The 18,251-nt window shown below is 46.4% G+C and overlaps 1 protein-coding gene across 2 annotated transcripts in view; it reads right to left on the reverse strand.

The window, feature by feature from the left end:
• Window positions 1-6,911: 6,911 nt before the first annotated feature.
• Window positions 6,912-18,251, reverse strand: part of LOC146611833 (AT-rich interactive domain-containing protein 1B-like) — a 156,797-nt gene continuing 145,457 nt past the window's right edge. The window contains exons 14-21 of one of the 2 annotated variants that reach the window (XM_085379175.1): window positions 14,673-14,814; window positions 12,322-12,491; window positions 11,343-11,475; window positions 11,114-11,233; window positions 10,928-11,003; window positions 9,461-10,184; window positions 9,038-9,168; window positions 6,912-8,811 (exon numbers count right to left, since the gene is read on the reverse strand). In XM_085379175.1, the coding sequence (XP_085235301.1) occupies window positions 7,027-8,811; window positions 9,038-9,168; window positions 9,461-10,184; window positions 10,928-11,003; window positions 11,114-11,233; window positions 11,343-11,475; window positions 12,322-12,491; window positions 14,673-14,814 (3,281 nt within the window). In that variant the 3' untranslated portion in view covers window positions 6,912-7,026. Of the gene's footprint in view, window positions 8,812-9,037; window positions 9,169-9,460; window positions 10,188-10,927; window positions 11,004-11,113; window positions 11,234-11,342; window positions 11,476-12,321; window positions 12,492-14,672; window positions 14,815-18,251 lie in introns of both variants that reach the window. The other variant, XM_085379174.1, reaches the window with a different exon arrangement.

Raw genomic sequence — 18,251 nt, forward strand, 5'->3', positions numbered from 1 at the left:
TTTTGAAGATTAGTACATTGCTAGAATTGAATGGTGATACAAACCACAAGTGGGCTGAGGAAATCCGATTAAAGGTGCCTACACACTGTGAGACTTTAGCAGTTTTACAGGTTCCTCCAGTGAATCGGGGCCAAGAGGCATGACTGTTTCCTCTGACGTTCATTTCTGCGCTGCAGCTCCTTTGCAGCTGTTGTGATAGGAGTCAGACATCGAACAAACAAGCTTCTGCTGCACCAACTCAACTCAATTTTTTTCTTTGTTGGCATCTCAACCTTTTACCTTCACTTGTGCCACTAGGGTTTGTTTTAGTTTTTTCCACAGTGAGTACTCAAACAGCAAACTCCACTGCTGAGGAATGAAGCCAAAGTGCCAAAAGCTTCTCTTCCTCCAGTCTCGTTCTAAATGAGTGTGTTACTGAGCACTAATTAGAAAGTATCTGTGCCTGAGCAATGCACCCGTACAGAGCTTGCTAATTTAATGTAGCGATCCACCCACTTGTCCTATGATGGGAGCTTTTGGCTCTAAAACACACATTCAAAATCCTGCTCCTCACATACAAGGTCTTAAATAATCAGGCCCCATCTTATCTTAATGACCTTGTAGTACCATATCACCCTATTAGAGCACTTCGCTCTCGCTCTGCAGGCCTACTTGTTGTTCCTAGAGTATTTAAAAGTAGAATGGGAGGCAGAGCCTTCAGTTTTCAGGCCCCTCTTCTGTGGAACCAGCTTCCAGTTTGGATTCAGGAGACAGACACTATCTCTACTTTTAAGATTAGGCTTCAAACTTTCCTTTTTGCTAAAGCATATAGTTAGGGCTGGACCAGGTGACCCTGAATCCTCCCTTAGTTATGCTGCAATAGACGTAGGCTGCCGGGGATTCCCATGATGCATTGTTTCCTCTTCACTCACCTCTCACCTTCACTCTCATGTCTGTGTTCAGATATGAAATTCATTTTTTGCATTTAGTCATTAGTTGTTTGCAACTTTATAAATAAAACTGAATTTAACTGAAATAAATTCAAATGTCAGTCGAACATTGTTAGCCAATGAGCACAATTGTTTAGTTTTTGGTGGCCATTGAAAAGAGTGCAGGTTTATTTATGTTCCTACGGCTGTGATGACTACGTGCAGTGTGAGTGTATACACAGCTCAAGGTGGACCCAGAGAAGCAGATCCAAGTGGCCTGCTGTGGTACTGCAACAAGCAAAGAAACTGAATAAAGGAAAGTTTCACCATAGATTTCTATCATGACTGTTTCTTTAAAACTGATGACAGCACAGCTGAAGCAGCATTTATATATAGTCACTTCATATTCACTGTGTTGTTACTTTGCTGCAGTTCCAGTCAGTTAAATGTGTACTGGTCTTTTGCGCAGCTGCAGGGTGAGACAATAATTCATATACGCAGTGCATATAACACAGACCATTGATATTAAGGTTCTCATATTACACTGATGATTTCAGCCAACTCTAATAAAGTGGTCAGTAAGTCAGTGAAATATTGTGTGTCACAGGTTTAAGTGTCCTCCAGCAAACTCCATATAGTAGGTTGTCTTTATAGTCCTCACCTGCAAAGTGACATCAACCTTCAAAAATGTCCCACAGCATGTCCTCAGAAACGTCCTAACACGCAGGTTAACCAGGAAGGAAGAGCGCTGAAGACAACAAACATTTGCTGAGAGTAAATTGTTTGTTAAATGGAGCCACCACTGCTCATATTTACTGTTTCTACTGAAAACAGGCAGCCATGCTGCACATAACTCGTGCTTGCTGAGATGCCAAGTGCAGTTCAGCAGTGATGCAATTTCCTGTTCGGCTAGATTAGTACAGATGATTTCATCATCAGCCCACAGTTCTTCTGCCATCCATGCTCCCCTCACACACACACACACACCTCCTCATCATCAGTCACTGGCTGCAATTATCCACTTTCTCTGAAAGGAGCTCTGCTGCTTTTCCTCTAATGTGAGAAGACTTAATTGGCCAGAATCAAACACCATGCAAAGAGGGAAACTGTGTGTTCTCGTTGCACTTTTCTAGCCTGCAAATGCATTTTTGATGTGAAAGCTGGGTGTCGTGTTAGCCATGCCGCGCCCGGTCTCAGGCTGTAGGTTTAACACGCTCCCCCCCGTGTGAGTGCAGAGTGAGCAGCCACGGTGTGCTTTCCGAGGAAGTGGTCTTTTACCCTGCTGCGACATGCTTCCGTCATGCATCTGCAAAGCTTCCACCACCGGCCATGTGAATCCACCAAGTGGCACATGCCACACTTGATCTGCTGCAAAGCTGTGGATGTTTGTAATGGCTGCTAATGATCTGTAAGGCCTCCAGACTAATTCTTTAACCACGGAGCTCATTAAGCAGCCCGATGACATACGGCAGGAGCCGTGTTTGTGTTGGCAAACGGGTGGACATGATAGGCCCCTTGAGTCAGAGTCCAAGAACAACATAGGCTTGACTTACATCCTGCCAAGGCCTCGTGCTGACAGTATTGTTTAGTTTAAAAAGCTGGACTGGATGAAAGAACACGGCGAGATCAAAGCCTCATCAGGGGGCTAATATACTCTCTATAGTCAAAATTACCGGATGAAGTCAAACCTGACTCATCGCTGCTGCCTTACGTGTACTGTAGCACATCACTAGAAAGGTCAGTCCTGTCTGTTTTGTTTCCACCCAGTGCTCATTAATTTACCTACAAGAGCAGTGAGAGGCAGCAAGGCAGCGGACCCCAGCCAGCGGTAGCCAATGACAGGCTCGGTTTCCTCCCGGCCACCACATCCATCCTGTCAGAGCTCAGTGACTCAGCTTTTCAGAGGCACGGGAGAGTGGGAGGTTTTCTCCTGCGCTTGGCTGCCTACGTGAAACACATCCTCCATCACCAAAAAAGTACAGCAGCCCACTTTCCCTCCAAACTCTGAATGACGGGCTGAAATCAAAAACACTCTGAAGTATGTGGGCGCTATTTATAATGTGCAGGTGTGTACCTATAAGATGCGCTCAGAAGCATATCAGTCATTTCCTTCTCTGCAGAAACTGGCTTCAGTTAGAGATCAATCAAACTGTTAACCATGTCTCAGGCAGGCTGTAATTAATTTCAAAGTGTCAGTAAGAGTTAAATAAGACGAAGATGAGTGATCACGCTTCTCTGCTGCCAAGCAGCCAGACTCGCTCTCATTCTTTGAAGCCAAACTTGTGATGGGACCACTTATCGGCTGTGTTCTTAACCTCAGGAATGTTATTATTAAAATCAGCCTAAAATAGGACTTGATTTCATACCCATGTTTCCCCTGGCAAAGGAAGACGAGAGAGAGACGTCAAATTCCAACTAAAGAGAAAGTAACGACACTGGGGAGACACAAAAAAGAGAAAACACCAAACAAACTGTAGACTCTATTCAGTAAAAACTCAAACACCCTTGGATAGATGAGTGGCTGATGGTTTGTGTCCTTCTTGGAAACGCTGCAAGAGGACGCATTAAAGTCAGGGGGTACACAGAGTGCATCAGTCATGAGTTTCTGCTCCTAAAAGCACTTCTGATGATCGTGTTTGCACATGTGCATGTCTTCATTAACAGAGGAACCTTTATAACCTGTGATAATTAATGAAACACAGCAGATTAGCAGATTTCTGCAGAGAATAAGAAATTAGCTTTCCATCATTCGTCACAACATTATCATCTTTGATGTAAGCTTGAGACGTTTCTGTGGACTCGTAAAGTAAAAGCTTGTAAAGCTCAAGTTGTTTAAGGTCAAACACAAACTGTGAGTGTTTTAATGTGAAAAGCTTGAAAACAGGGGGAAGCACAGAGTGACTGTTCCTTATATTGTCGGACTAAACTATGATGATGATATGCACATATGTAAGGTTTTATGAGCTCAGTGTTCCTCCTCTGAGAGCAGATTAGAATGAATATAATTCCATCTCTAAAAATACTTTTTCAGATGCTACAAATCTAAATCCAGCTTAGTTCTTTGATTTGTGCTGGTTAATTTTGCACATTTTAATGAACTAATTCCAAAGCGAACTGTAAAATAAATGAAACCAAAATGAGTGAAACTGGTAATTATGGAGGCTTTCTGAAAGCGAGGGAGTAATGTGTATAACAGATGGGAAGCAGCAGCAAAGAGACAGGGTAGCTGTACCTCCCATGTTCCATTGATCTAAGTGTGCAGCACAAAAACAGAATATTTTTAATCACAATTAGCAGAGTTAACTAAGAAAATGGGTGTAAATAACTGAGCTAAACCCTGCATGGTGTCAACAGGCCTGATTTTCAGTGGCCGTGCAGCCACTGCTCGATAGATCTGTTTGGGCTATAACACCTTCATCCAGGACCTCAGTTGTGCTAAACAACAACGTGACAGCACATAATGCCAGGACAAATATGAGAACTTAGCATTGTGTGTGTAGTGGAAAACAAACCACAATAAAGAATAAAGACAAACAGCTGTCTTTTCTCCACGGCTATGAGGAAACGTCCAGACGGAGTAATACAACTGTTCTCATGGCACCCAGTAGTACACTTTCTCCTTGATATTAATACTTATAAATACTTGTATGTTTACCGGATCAAGGCTGTGAGATGAAGTCTTTGGAGGACATTAGTTTGGCTTTGAGTCCAGTGAATCTGAGAGCTGGTGTTTCTGCAGCGCCTGAAGAGTGAGATGATCCATGACACAATAAAATCTGACTCTAACTGAAGGGCGGGACTGATGCCAAGACCTGCGTTAGACACACAGCCCGAGAGCTGCTGTGATGTACAGTTTGTAACGTTGTCCAAGGAACAGTCAGCTTTCAGGAGAATCATCACATTCTGCTGTTTACTCTTCCCAACAGCAACTTATCACCGTGCTCACTTATACACTTTATTAGGGAAACATTGGATATTTTTGCATTAACACAAAGATGTAATCAGCCAATCATATGGCTGCACTTCACAGATGCTTTTGGGTGGTGGTGAGCTGCTGAGGTGTTTTGAATGTGGTGAGGTTTTTGGTGCCAGGCGGGCTGATCTGCTGGACTTTCCCAAACAACTATGGTTAAAATCCAGTGAGCAGCAGCTCTCCAGGAGAAAATCCTTGTTGATGTCAGAGGAGAACTGGAGCTACAATTCACACAGGCTCGCCAAAACTGGACAACAGACGATGGAACAACGTTTCGGGATCCGATGAGTCTTTCTCTGCTGCAACATTTGGATTAGAGTCAGAGTTCGGTGTAAACAACCAGAAGCATGGATCCATCCTGCCTCGTACCAACAGCTGATCATTACAAGGATAGGATGGTGGGGGTGTGATGATGTGGGGATATTTTCTCGGCACAGTTTGGGCCCCTGAGCACCAGCTGAGCATCATTAAAGCTCCACAGCCTACCCGAGCAACGTCCGTCCCTTTAGACCAGTCTACCATCTTCTACACACCAAGTCATGAAGCTCAAATCCTCTCGAACTGGTTTGTTGAGTTCACTGCACTCAAACGGCCTCCACAGCGTCCAGATCTCAATCCAACAGAATCAACGGGGGATTCTCGCTACGGATGCAAATGACAAATCTGCAGGAACTGTGAGACGCTACCATCTCAGCTTGGACCAAACTCTCAGATGTTTTCAGCACCTTTTTGAACCTGTGCCACGAAGGATCCGGATGCAGCCAATAAATGACAGCCCACGTAAGCAGTTGATGTTTGTTTTATTGGCCTAAGATTGTCTGGACATAATGTAACGTCTCCAGTGCTTAACGATGTTCATCGTACATTTATTCGTGACATGTGCAGCACAGAGTATAAATGTGTATACTGAATAAAAGACAGGAGTCATATGAAAAAAGGCATTTTTTACAATGAGCTTTCAGGATGTTTTGATCTTTTCACGTGTTTTGTTTTCGAGCATCGTGTAGATTCAAAAATATGCCCACTGACATGAACGCAGGACGTGAACAAACAGAAAGATGTTCGGTTCCCTCGCATGGCGTCTCCACAGTCACCCCCTCACCCTGGCACTTCCACGTTTCATTACCAAAGCGATTGTTTTCTCAGCTATAATACAACGCATACAGGATTTTTTTCTTCTTTTTTTGTTGTTTTTGTGTGTTTTTTTTGAACGGTGAAACATCAGATACATCTGCCATGTTCAAATATTTGACCCCATTAACAAAATATGTATAATAACAATACCAAATTTACCAACAATAAAAGCATTTGTTATAATAGTCAGAAAGTCCCGTCTCCTGCTATGCTAGATAAAGACCGAAAGAATCGTGTGTACAACAGTTTATATACACGGTGATGAAAAAATACAGACATAACACAAGTGATCAGGAAACACAAAGTTCATCTGTGAAAGTCATTGAGGCTATGATTGATAAATTAGACGCTTCTCTGACGGTTGCTCTTCTCTGATGTCGATTGGCTGGTGCAATGCTGCCTCCTCGTGGCCATGAGCGCACACTGCAGGTGTCAGAAGCTTTTACATCCTCTGGTTTTCAAAGGGACAACTTGCTCCAAGTCCTATTGCACAACGTATGTTCCAGCGATGGAGACGTTTCAGTTTAAAAACTCAGTGTTTTCTCTGTGTTTTTTTCCTCCACCGCTGTTGGCAAAAAGTTCAAACTACTGTACAGTGTCACATTTTAAATAAATACTCTCCATTAACAAAAAGTTGATGAGCATATTGGCGTTTATAAAACTGAAAAACATCTCATCGACTCTAAAGGAACCACAGAATCGAGCACCAAGATCTGGTGGCAGCTTTGGCTGAAAAAGTAAACAAAGGAAGAAAAGAAAATAATGCCAAACCAAACGCAGCAATCCGACACCAGCAGGTATTAAATATTTGTATTAAAACGAGCTTTCAAATCCCGACATCGCCCAGAAGCTATACATATATATATATATGTATATAGATAGAGACATTTTGTTTATGCAGATACTTCTTTTAAAAAAACACAAACATTTTCTGTCATTTTAATAAATAAAAATAGAAAAACCACAGAAATAGCCTCAGCGTGTGCCGCGCCAGTCCCGCCTCTCCTCATGTCATAACTTCCCCAAGTGAAACAGGACTTGGCAAATAATGGCGACCACTCCCACATTGAGCACCGAGGAGATGGAGATGTCTAATAATCTGCTTTCATACAGTACAAACTCTTTCTTGTTCTCTTGCACTTTGGCCATAGCCAGCAGGCCTTTAGCTGCTCTGCACATCATGTTTATACTGGGCAGGTCCATGGGAGGATGGCCCATGTGCAGCAGGCTGTGAGGGTTCTGCTGATACTGTGCCATGCTAACGCCGTCCTCCAAGAAAACTACCAGGTTACCCACGCTGCCCTTCTGCATGGCTATGGCACGCGCCGCTGTGGGGTCTCCCTGTGCCAGGTGGGAGAGCACAGCCACCGCCATCTCCCTGTACACCTGGGCCTTCCTCTGACCCACGTAGCGCACCAGGACCGTGAACAGTTTCTCCTGTCGGCTGAACGGCGGCGTCGCCAGCAGGAGGTCCAAGTTGCCCTCCTGGATGCTCAGCTTGCAGAGGCATTCCAGCACCAGCCTCTGGGGGGTGAGCTGGGAATGAGGTCCTGCCGACGGAAAGGGGTCCTGGGCTTCGGTTGAGGGGCAAACCATCCAGTGGAGGAGGCCGTCCAGGATGGGAAGGCAGATGGTATCTGGGTAAGTGGAGAGATCCAACTGGCCAGCGATGTTGGCCAGAGTGACCATGGCGTTCTCCCTGAGCAGACTCAGACACTCCCACCACCACTCGTCCTTACTGCTCGACAGCCCCCGCTCCTGCTGCTCGTCTCTTTGGAAGCTGGGAGGTAACCTGTTCCTCTCAGGGTGCACGTGGTGCAGCAGAAGCAGCCTGCCCAGCAGAAGAACCAGAGCAGGGTGGCGGGACATGTCCAAGTCATTCCCCGGGATAAAGGACAGACTCCGGACGATGTTGGAGACGCAGGTGCACCGCTTGGACAGCGAGTCCTGCCAGGCAGATGTGGTGGTGAGCGGAGCCTCGTCCAGGCAGCGTGGCTCATCCTCCAGCAAGGTGATGTGGTCCTCCTCCCCATCTGGGTGCACCCTGAAGGGGTAAGAGGGCAGAGAGCGCGCGGGATGGCCGTAAGCGAGGGCGTCAACGCGGGCGCACAGAACGTCGTCGATAGTCGCGGTGATGTGTTTCAGAGGTTGCTTCTTTTCGTGGTCCATCTTGCTCTCCTGTTTGCTCTCGTTTCTCCTGCCTTCATCCTCGGGCGCTTCGCTCCGGGGTTCGAAGTGTGTCTGAATGTGTGCCGTGGAGTCGCCTCCACCCGCCTGCCAGTGCAGCAGCCCGCTGGTAAACTCTGTGAGGTAACCGGACATGTCATCGGTCAGGTTCTCTTTGTGAACAATCTTGATGGGGAACTTGTCGTATTTGCTGGCTTGTTTGGGTTTATGCTCCGCCTCTGCTACGGGCCGATCCACGGTCTCTGCTTCACACTCTGCTGCCTCCTCTTCTTCTTCTTTTCCCTCCTTTTCACCATCTTCTCCACTCTTGTCCTCCCTGTTAACGCTCATGTTGGACTCCTCTGTTTCGCCGTTCACCTCGGCCGGCTCTGCAGCAACAGGTGTCACTTCCTCGGTGACGCCCTCGGCACGCTCCACCTGGGTCTCCTCGGCTTTAGAGAGCTCAGGCTGGACAGGAGAGCCAGAATCCCGCTCAGGTCTTTCGTTCTGTGCAGACGCTGGACTTGAGGACAGTTTCTTAGTCCCCACCTCAAACTCTTCCAGGATGCCAAAGATCTCAATCAAGCAACGGCGGAAGTACTCGACGATGAGCTCGAGGAATCCAGGCAACTGGACAGAGAAAAATAAAACGTGATCAATGCTGAGCAGAAAGAAGTCAGACGAGCTATCAAGTAGTCCCAGACTCTGAATACGAGCCAAGAATTTTTAAGTAGATATAATACTGCAAAACCTCAGAGGTGCATAACTAACTTGACTCACGTGGAGTTTTATTGCAAAAGAAAAACAGGATCTAGATGATGATAAAGACAGGCTCTGTTCTGTGGGTTGGTTTTACCTGGGAGAGGTTAAAGGAGGCCACTGTGCTGTCATCGTACAGCAGGATATTGATGGTATCTAGCGCCCACGTGCTCTCTGCCAGCAGGCCAGACTTCAGAGACATCATCACGCGCCAGGCCTCAGGCGTTCCTGGGATTAAAACAGTGGGATTTTTGGAACCAGGAAGAAAAAAAACTGGCAATCAAACGTCCTGAAGATGAGAGGGACGCTAACCAAAGTAGATGGTTGTAATTTCTTTGATAAAATTTGGCTCATGTTGTGCTACCGTTAGCTGACAATGAGCTGCACCAGTGCAGCGATAGGGGAGCTAAAACACCGTTTCTTTTACAGCTGGAAAACATGGAAAACTTCCACCGGAGAAGAACCAGGTTTAAACAAGCTGCAAATATGCTGCTGCTGAGAACCTAAAAAACGATCTTACCACTGTCCTTGGATGTTAGCTTGCGTCGAGGCTTGAGAATCGGCAGGGTGCCCTCCACTGAACCCGGTGGGTAGTTGAGGTCCCTCCTCAGATTAGGAGGAAACTGCCCGATGGGTCCACCGCCCTGCGATCCCATCATGGCCAGGCCGGGTTTAGGCATCTTCATGGGGGACATGAATGGCGCTTTGCTGGGCGACATTCGAGAGTCCATGGAGCGCTGGAAGGCCCCTGGGCTCGGCGCTCTGGGCAGGTGGTTGGCCATGGACGGGGAGTTGGAATAAGACGACGGCTGACGCGAGGACAGGGGGGGCATGCCGCCTGATGATGACATGTACGGAGACTGACGGTGCCACTGCTCCGGCCCGGGCCGCCCGTCCATGTCGTCTCTGCCTATCGAGCCGTACGGGGGCATTTGTGATCCCGGCCTGCTGGGGTAGGGGTAGCCGAGGTCTGTCCTCGAAGGCCACATGTTGGGCCCGTCGGCAGCGTGATTAGGAGGGGGCCCCCCACCCAGCATACTGTGCTGGCTCTGGCCCGAGGGGGCCATACGGTCGCGGGGGTACGGGTAGGGGAACTGTCCCTGGAGCGGTCTGTGTTCAGAGTAACCGCTGCCGTAGTGGTTGTACATGTCCGGCTGCTGGTTGGTGTACTGCATGGCGTACATGTCGCCCTCGTGTCTCTTGGGCGGGGGGCCGTACATTCCATCCAGCGGACGCTTGTAGCCCTGCTGAAGCAACGGGGGAGATCGTTAGCGACGACGCTTAACAAAAAGCAATCACACGATGAAAACATGCTTCCATGAGACGTGCACACAAAGCTCACGAGAGCATCCATTTTTCTTCACATCCACCTGTCAGTGGGCGAGAGGTGAGGCGCGTGGCTCGTACTTCCATTACCATAATTATTTTACCGCGATGCTCCATTACACCTCCAGCCGGGAGCTCCGCCGATCTATCAAAGACTCAGAAATATTCTGAGTTGTGAACTAAATCTGAAACCACGCTCGTGTGGCAGAAACGCAGCAGGACGCTGCAAAAACACGCGATGGCTTCTGCTCAGAGCGGTCACCTAATGGCCAATTACCTCACACTATTTTCCTCCGAGACACAAAGAAACAGTTCTACTCGATACCATAATTACGTGGCTAATAATCTTCAGTTTGACAAATGACGTGCGAGAGAGGACCATTGATTGGCCCATTCATGAGGGTCATTATTAGGACTCAAAACAAGCAATCATCGCTCTGCTTTACTTCATTCTGATGGTTCAAAAAAGCAGAAATTGATTGTGATCACAATGACAACAAGAAACAACCACAGTCACAAAACACATCCCACCCACTGTGCTGTTATCTTATTAATTTATTATCTCTGGGCTGAGATTTGACACTCTAATCAAACGTCTTGTTTACAGCAGGTATAATTACGGTAAAGCTCTGACTGAGAGCGCCGTGACGAGCTGTCTCACCTGCTGCTGTGGGTACATCCCAGATGGATGCATCCCGTACGGCATGCTGGAATACTGCTGACCGTAGCCGTCGTGTCTGAAGCAGAGGACAGAGGGGAAAGAGAGTATCACTCACTGATTGTTACAGAGCACAGGCCTCCAGAGAGGCACGCACACTCTGCTGGAGACACGTACGAGAGCGCTGACCTGTGCTGTGAGGAGTATCTGCTGGGCGAGTACATGCTGCCCTCACTGTTGGAAGGTCCCATGTTGGTCTGACTCCCAGGGGGGCCCATGGTCCCCTCCATCCCCATCATATGGTCCGGCCTAAAGACAGCAGGACATGCTTTACTGATGCTGTGCAGTACACCACGCCTCGACGTTCAGGACAGAATAAATAAGAGGAAACTGATTCCCCCACTTTGTGTTTTTTTACCTCCTGTCGTAGCCCGGCCCGTACGGGTACTGTGACCTTTGGCTCATGCTCAGGGCTGATGGGGGTCGACCATACATGTCCTGCATACCGCTTCCGGGCATCTGGGCTGGAATATAAGGATCGGCTCCTGCCACTGTGGAGGAAGGAAAGCAAAGACCTTAGACTGGACCTAATAATCTAAATTGTATGAACGCGTTAAAGAACAAGGAGGGGAAATGGTTTCATTCTCCTGGAAATATCCAACAGCATCTAAATGTGCATTTCTGAATGCACGAACCATGTTTCTGCTGACCAGCAGGTGGCAGCATGCCTCTATGAATATTCTGCACTTTGCATGATTAAACCTATTGTTCTGAGTTGTTATGCAGCTATCATCCACCATATTATTCATTCAGACTCCATTCTCGCCAGCCTTCAGAGGAGCCGCCATTCTTTCTAAAACTCCCGTTTGTTCTGAAAACCAAACCGCACGAGTTGGTCGAAGCAGGTGCTTCACAGCGGGGGGAAGGATGAAAGGTTGGAAACAAGAGGATGAAAAGGAGGAACAAAGTTAGGATGAGACGCAGACTAAGCTACAAGAACTTAAAACGAGCTGGTGTGTTTTGGATAAAGCGACAAACAGTTCTCATTTCGATTCATACTTCTAGTAGGAAAACACACACACACACACACACACACACACACAAACACACACACACAAACACACACATCTGTCCTGATGTGAGATGACACAGTGACAAGATAATGAATTAGACCACTGAAACAGATGAAAGCCCACTGTCTTTGGGATACACGATTCACTGAAATGAAAGCTTTTGCACAGTTTAAAGATGAAGTTGAGAACGACCCCCCTAATTTGTCGTACCTGTGGATTAAATGAATCTCAGAACAACGCTGTTCCCTCAAAGTTCAATTAAGGACAATAAAAATGGAGAATCGGGTTTGGGTGAAGGTTTATTACTGCATGTGTCTCACTCACTCTTCCTCATCCCGGCGAAGGGGTCCTTGGCATCGTACTGCATCCTCATCATCATGTCAGGAATGCTGAGGCCCTGCTGGTACGTAGCCGAGGGGGGCAGGGCGGGAGTCCGCTTCTGGAAGGCCGGGTCGCTCACCTCTGAGAAGGGGTCCTGCACGCTCACACTGCTCCTGGAAGTGAGGGGGGATGAGAGGCACCGACACAACACACTGAATGCTTGGATACAAAAATAATAAAGTTGTCAGTTTCATTTTTTAAGAGCGGGAGTCAATCATGACATATACTATTTGGTCATTTTATTATTTGAGCCGCTCCTCGTGTATTTTTTAATTTTTCCTTTGAAAATAGGAAAAAGGTGCAGAGATGTACTGAAACGTGCAGACATACACAGAAATGCAGAATATGAAACAGTTTGCACATTTCTAACGGTCATCATTTGGTGTGAGCGCTTTTATCCTTCAGCACAGACTCAACTCTCTCTCAGGTGGGTTCTCCAGGATGTTTTAAGCTCTTCTTTGGATGTTTCTGCCTTTTGTTCTCTATCAGGATGATCCCACACTGCCCAAGTAATGCTGAGGTCTGGGCTCTGGGGACACTGATGGTGTTCCCCTGTGTGCCTCACTGCCATGCTCTCCACATGTTACTCCATGGTGGATCAAAATCTGATGGTACTTTTCTGCATTCATGACAAGATCCCAGCACCACTGGCTGAAATGCAGCTCAACCCCCCACCCTGCTTCACAGATGGCTGCAGACTCACTGTTGGACCTCCCCCTGACCTCCTTGTACATACTGACCATGATTTGAACCAAACCTTTTCAAATTTATATTCCTCACACCGTCACACCCATTGCTCTGATTTTCAGTCCAGTTCTTGTGTAATTTAATACCTCAGTCTTGGCTTCTTGACAGCTGTCCTTCGACTGAGATCATTTCTGCTGAAGCTTCAGTGAACAGCAGATGGATCAGCTGAAGGTCCAAATACATCTTTCAGGTCCTGAATCAGGTCTTTACTTTTTTCCTGATTCTTGTTCAGTTTCCTCAAATTTTTTTCTGAGATAAGCCAGCTCTTCAGCTCACAGCTATTGAGCTATTTTGTTGGTACAAAAATACTATTTCATGTCAAAGTGTGTTATCTTGGGTACTTTTCACAGATTCAAGTGAGGACAGTAAAGAAATGAGACCAAATGTTTTTGTGACATGAAGAGATCATCTAAAATAGTCTCTTTGCTAGGTTGTCTGTTATGTGTAGAGACAACACAGTTTCATCTGCAAGGAGCTTTTTTATGCATGAATGACTCAGAGGTCAGAGTTATGCAGCTGAACTAACAAAAACATTGCTTTAAAAACAAACAGGTACGAGGCCTGGATTGAAAACGAGTGAAAAAGCCGCCAATGTCAAAAAAATAAAAACAATCTGAAAGACCTTCAGAGAACTCAGGACCACGTTACAAATGACAAGAAAGTCTGCTCCATGGAAACGAAGCAGAAAGAAATAATGGGCGGCTCAGGACACAGAACAACACAAAATCAACATTTAATTTGAAAAAACTTTTTTTAGGTTTTTAATGTGGAAACAAGGACAGGTAGGTCGCACGCAGCCATCGATGTGTCACATTCAGGACTGTGAAACAGGAACTCGGAGACTCAACAACAAAACTGTTTTATTTTGTGTGAATAAATCGAGTCGATTACTTTTTGTTGGCTTTTGTTGACTTGACTGGGAGGCCTGTGAGGAGGCTGTGGGGGACATGCTTTTTATATTAGATTAAAACACATTAATTAACTGTCCAGCGTGTCCCAGTGTGGCCCTGAAGGAAACGGAGTTTGACAGCCCCGCTGTGATGCGCACGAAAAAACCTTAAATTTAAATGTGACAAGAGGCCGTCAGTCAACTGTGTGCAAAATAAAACCTTTGATCTAAAATAGGAAGCATAATAATGACATCCAGGTAAAGAGCTCAAACACACACTCTCCCATCACCGATTAAACAGTGCTTCTCTCAGGCTCAGCAAACGTGATTGTTGCTGTTTCTAATTAAAACCAGCAGAGATGAAGGCGTGCGACTCGAATCGTCACATAAAGAGCAGAAAGAACCAAATCACACATCCCAGTCTCACCTAAACATAGCAGCACACTGAGAGCATCCCCTTTTATTTCAAGCTCGCTCCACTACGCTGTTGTTTAATTTTAGAGACAATGTTCACACTTTTGGATACCACACATCAACAAACAGACTGCTGACACACAAACGATATCACACAAACACACAACTTATTTAGAGAAAATGAGTCAGCAGCACACGTCAGTAAATGCAGCACCAGGAGCATCATGCATGCGTCTGTGTGTACCTGTTGGGGGGCAGTGGTGTGACCTGTCCCAGGGGGGTGGTGGCAGGTGTGGGGGGCTTCAGGTCCCCCGCTGCCTCTGCTGTAGAGCTGCTGCCAGAGGACTGAGGTGTCTGTGGGCCCTGGAGGGAGCCGCCTGAATGAGCTGGGAGACACAAGTAGGAGTATTAGTTCTGTATCATAAGAACACGTTGACACTGTTGGTCTTCCACAAGTCTTCAGATACGATCTGAAGGTTGAGTTAGAGCTGGTTTTACTGCAGCGATGTGCCGTAATAGGGAGATACCTTTGGGCTTAAGGCCAAAGCACTCGCAGCGATGCCCTACACGAGACGTGAGCCTACAGGAGGCGAGCGGAGGAAGAGGAGGCAGGAGGAAGAGGGAAGGATGCCTCCACTCACAGACCTGTTCTTAATGTGAACGCTGTCTGAAGACGGTTTAGCTGGATTTTTTTGTCTTTGTGTGCCATCGACTTCAAGTGGCGAGCTAAGCTCGAGGCCACAGATGTATCAGATGTAAAATTAAACAGCCAATGTGATGGAATCATGACATGTTCAAGCTAACGCTTCAGAAAGCTTGAGGTTTCACACAGAAACTCTGGGGTTAAGAGCGGGTTAGTGCAAACTTTTGTTATGACACCTAAACTCCTGATGATGAGGAAATCAGAAGAAATTTGAACCCCCAGCCCAATAAAAGCAACGGATCCAAATTCCCAGGAGCAGGTTTAAGACGTGGACCGTTCCAGTGAAATCATGACAAAGACGGAGACAGAGAGAATATGAAAGTGTCCTAATGAGCATTTAGTGTAAGAAGCCTTTCTCTCGAATATCCTGAGTGGCCTTTCCCTGCACCACACGTTTCCATAGAAAGACTTAAGCTTTAAAAATTCATGCTAATTCTGAATTATTCAATGATACCCTCTGCCTCTACATCACAGGAGACGGAGAGAAGGAGAGCGAGACAGGGAGAGATGGTTATCCCATGATTATGAGCAGGAGGTAGGAGGGGGCAAAGAGGGGTCAGCGAGCATTAGGGATTCTTCACTTCCTGGGATATCCCGGCGTCAAACGGAAAGCACGCGTGGGGAAGTGCAAACAATTGCGGGGTCAGTCGGGGCTAAGAGGTTTACCATTCTAAGAGCGGCAGCGGTGGGGGTGGTGGCGGTATGAGGACGGAGGACAGCGTGAACTTAAGTGCCCTCTGCTCGTCTTTTAGAGCGAGACGTAAGGGGGGAAAAAGTGTGTGTGGCTGTTTGATGTGTGCGCACACAAAAGCGTGTGTGTCAGCGGGTGACATAATCCAGAGGGGTGGCAGCGGTTAAGGGGGAGGGTGGGGGTGGGGTGGAGAAGGGGGGAAAAAAGTCAGTCAGCTGAGCTGTTTTGTGAATGAAAGGTGACGGCGAGGTCGGGTTTGTTTACGTTCTACATTCCAGCCCTCATTAATCACTCCCCACACCCCACCGCCACTCACCCCCACCCGCCCTGCTGGACACGCTCCCTCAGTGACATCACTGGGCTGTCAGTCTATATATAGGCTGGCAGGGAGTCAGTGGGGCAGTTCAAAGCGCACAGAGGCAGAGAGCGCATTAACACCGAGCAACATGAAGGACAAAAACGGGAGGTTTTCCTGGCGTGTGCACGCGCGATACGCACTTCTTTTCATAACACAATTTTCCCTTTTTATGTGCAAGTGCAGTAATTAAAAAGTCTTTTTGCAAATTTATAAATACAAAGGTAATTATGCATATTCAGTCTGCTTCTTAAACATCAAACATTATTGCACGATGGTTAAATTTATTACGTTTCTTTCACTTAAATTAAACTTTGTCTATATTACAAACTGCAAACATTTCATTCTATTCATAGTTTTCAAAACAGGGAAAAATGAAAAATGCCTTGAGTGCATCACTGAGTGGATATTTAATCATAAAACAACCAAAGTGAGCCCTGCAGGGCAAAGACGAACCGCAAAGTTAGTGTCTACAGGAGATCACTCTGTTTTTTAAAGGTAAAGCTAATCAGAGGGCAAGCTTGCCCACTGCCACATTTAATGAAATAAAACAGATAAAAACAGAATTAAATGCTAAAAAAAATCTCTTTCATTTTCTTTCTTTTCTAATAGTAAAGTTGTTCATTAAATACACAGATATGAGCTGGATTGTAACATAAATTGGGGGCTCGTCCGGGCTCCTTTCTGGGAGTTTTTTCGAGGATGAACGATGGCTGACGACAGGTGTTCACAAACTCTCTGCAGTGTGTGGCTGTGCTTGTTTTGCTCGTCTGTTATCCTGGGTGTGGGTCTCACGGTCCTATGATCACTGCAGTTTCAGGGGTATGAGTCTGGCTTGGTATATGAGAGGTCCTGAGTCCTGGATGTGTTCTGCCTCTCTGCTGCTGGTTGGAGTGCAACAGTCTTTGGGCGTTACCTACACCTGACAGGTTTGGGGTAAAGGTCATCTGTGGTTGGCTCCTTTTGCTCTACTGGCTGCTGTTTTCATCTTGATATTTAGAAACAATGTATCCAAAAACTCTGGCGTCACTCTTTGTTTCATGTTGTTGCTTATGGTTCATAACACATTAGGTCAAAGTAAAAAAAACAAAGCATGAACAAAAGAAAACTGACTATCAAAGTAAAACAGGACATGAACAAATGACCAATACTGAAAATGAAACATAAAAATCAAATCCTAACCATGAAGGAGATGATTCAGGAGGAACACGGATGGACATGATATAAAGACAGAGGTGAAGGAAAACAGGGAAACACAGAGGAGAGAAAAAAATGCAACGACAGAATCAGACTCAGCAACACGATTGTAAAAGTGAAACTCAAATTAGAAACACATGCTTTACTGTAGTCTGAGTGCACTGTGGGCACACTGCTGCACAGACACGTCTCTTGGTCTTCAGAATCGCAGTGCTAGCTGCAGATGCTGCTCTCCACCCACTCTGATGGTGGTGCAGGAGTGTCGTAGCGTGAGCAGTTCACAGTCGAGTGCTGCATACCCAAAAGCCAACCTAAACGTCACGAGCGTCGACCTCTTCGCGTTTTACCTTACAGACTGCATCTCAGATGACGTGCACCATCAGCTGGCAAAATGAGTTTGTGTAAAAACTGAGATGTTTAAATCCCCTCGAATAGATGAGAAGGCACTGAATTATGAATTGTAAAACTTTTACGTGAACTTCTCGCATGTGCATGCATGCATGCGTGTGTGTGTGTGTGTGTGTATGCAAATGATGGCTGGTGCTCTTTTCCGCCCACCAGGAAAAGCAATCTGTGGCGTCGCAGGCGGGTGAAGTGCTCCAATGTTCTATTTAAAAGCAAGGGTCACTTTTCTCATCTCCGCTGCAAATTAGAGACGTGACTCCTTCTCTCTCCCGTCCTCGTCCTCCCGTTGTAATTGTGCGCAGAGGCACATGGCTCCAACAGGTAATTCGCACAAACAAAAAGCAACCTTTTGTGTTGTGCTAGTGCACCAAAACAATATTACTTAACCTTCCGACGCAGGGTAATCAAATAAAGGCGAGGCTCCGCATGGAGGCACAAGTGGCGATCATATCTCGCTCACCTCTATTAAACC

This window comes from Diplotaxodon limnothrissa, linkage group LG19 (genome assembly GCF_057381915.1).
Source record: "Diplotaxodon limnothrissa isolate DT_005_m linkage group LG19, D_limnothrissa_male_GT1.1, whole genome shotgun sequence".
Lineage (NCBI taxonomy): Eukaryota > Metazoa > Chordata > Actinopteri > Cichliformes > Cichlidae > Diplotaxodon > Diplotaxodon limnothrissa.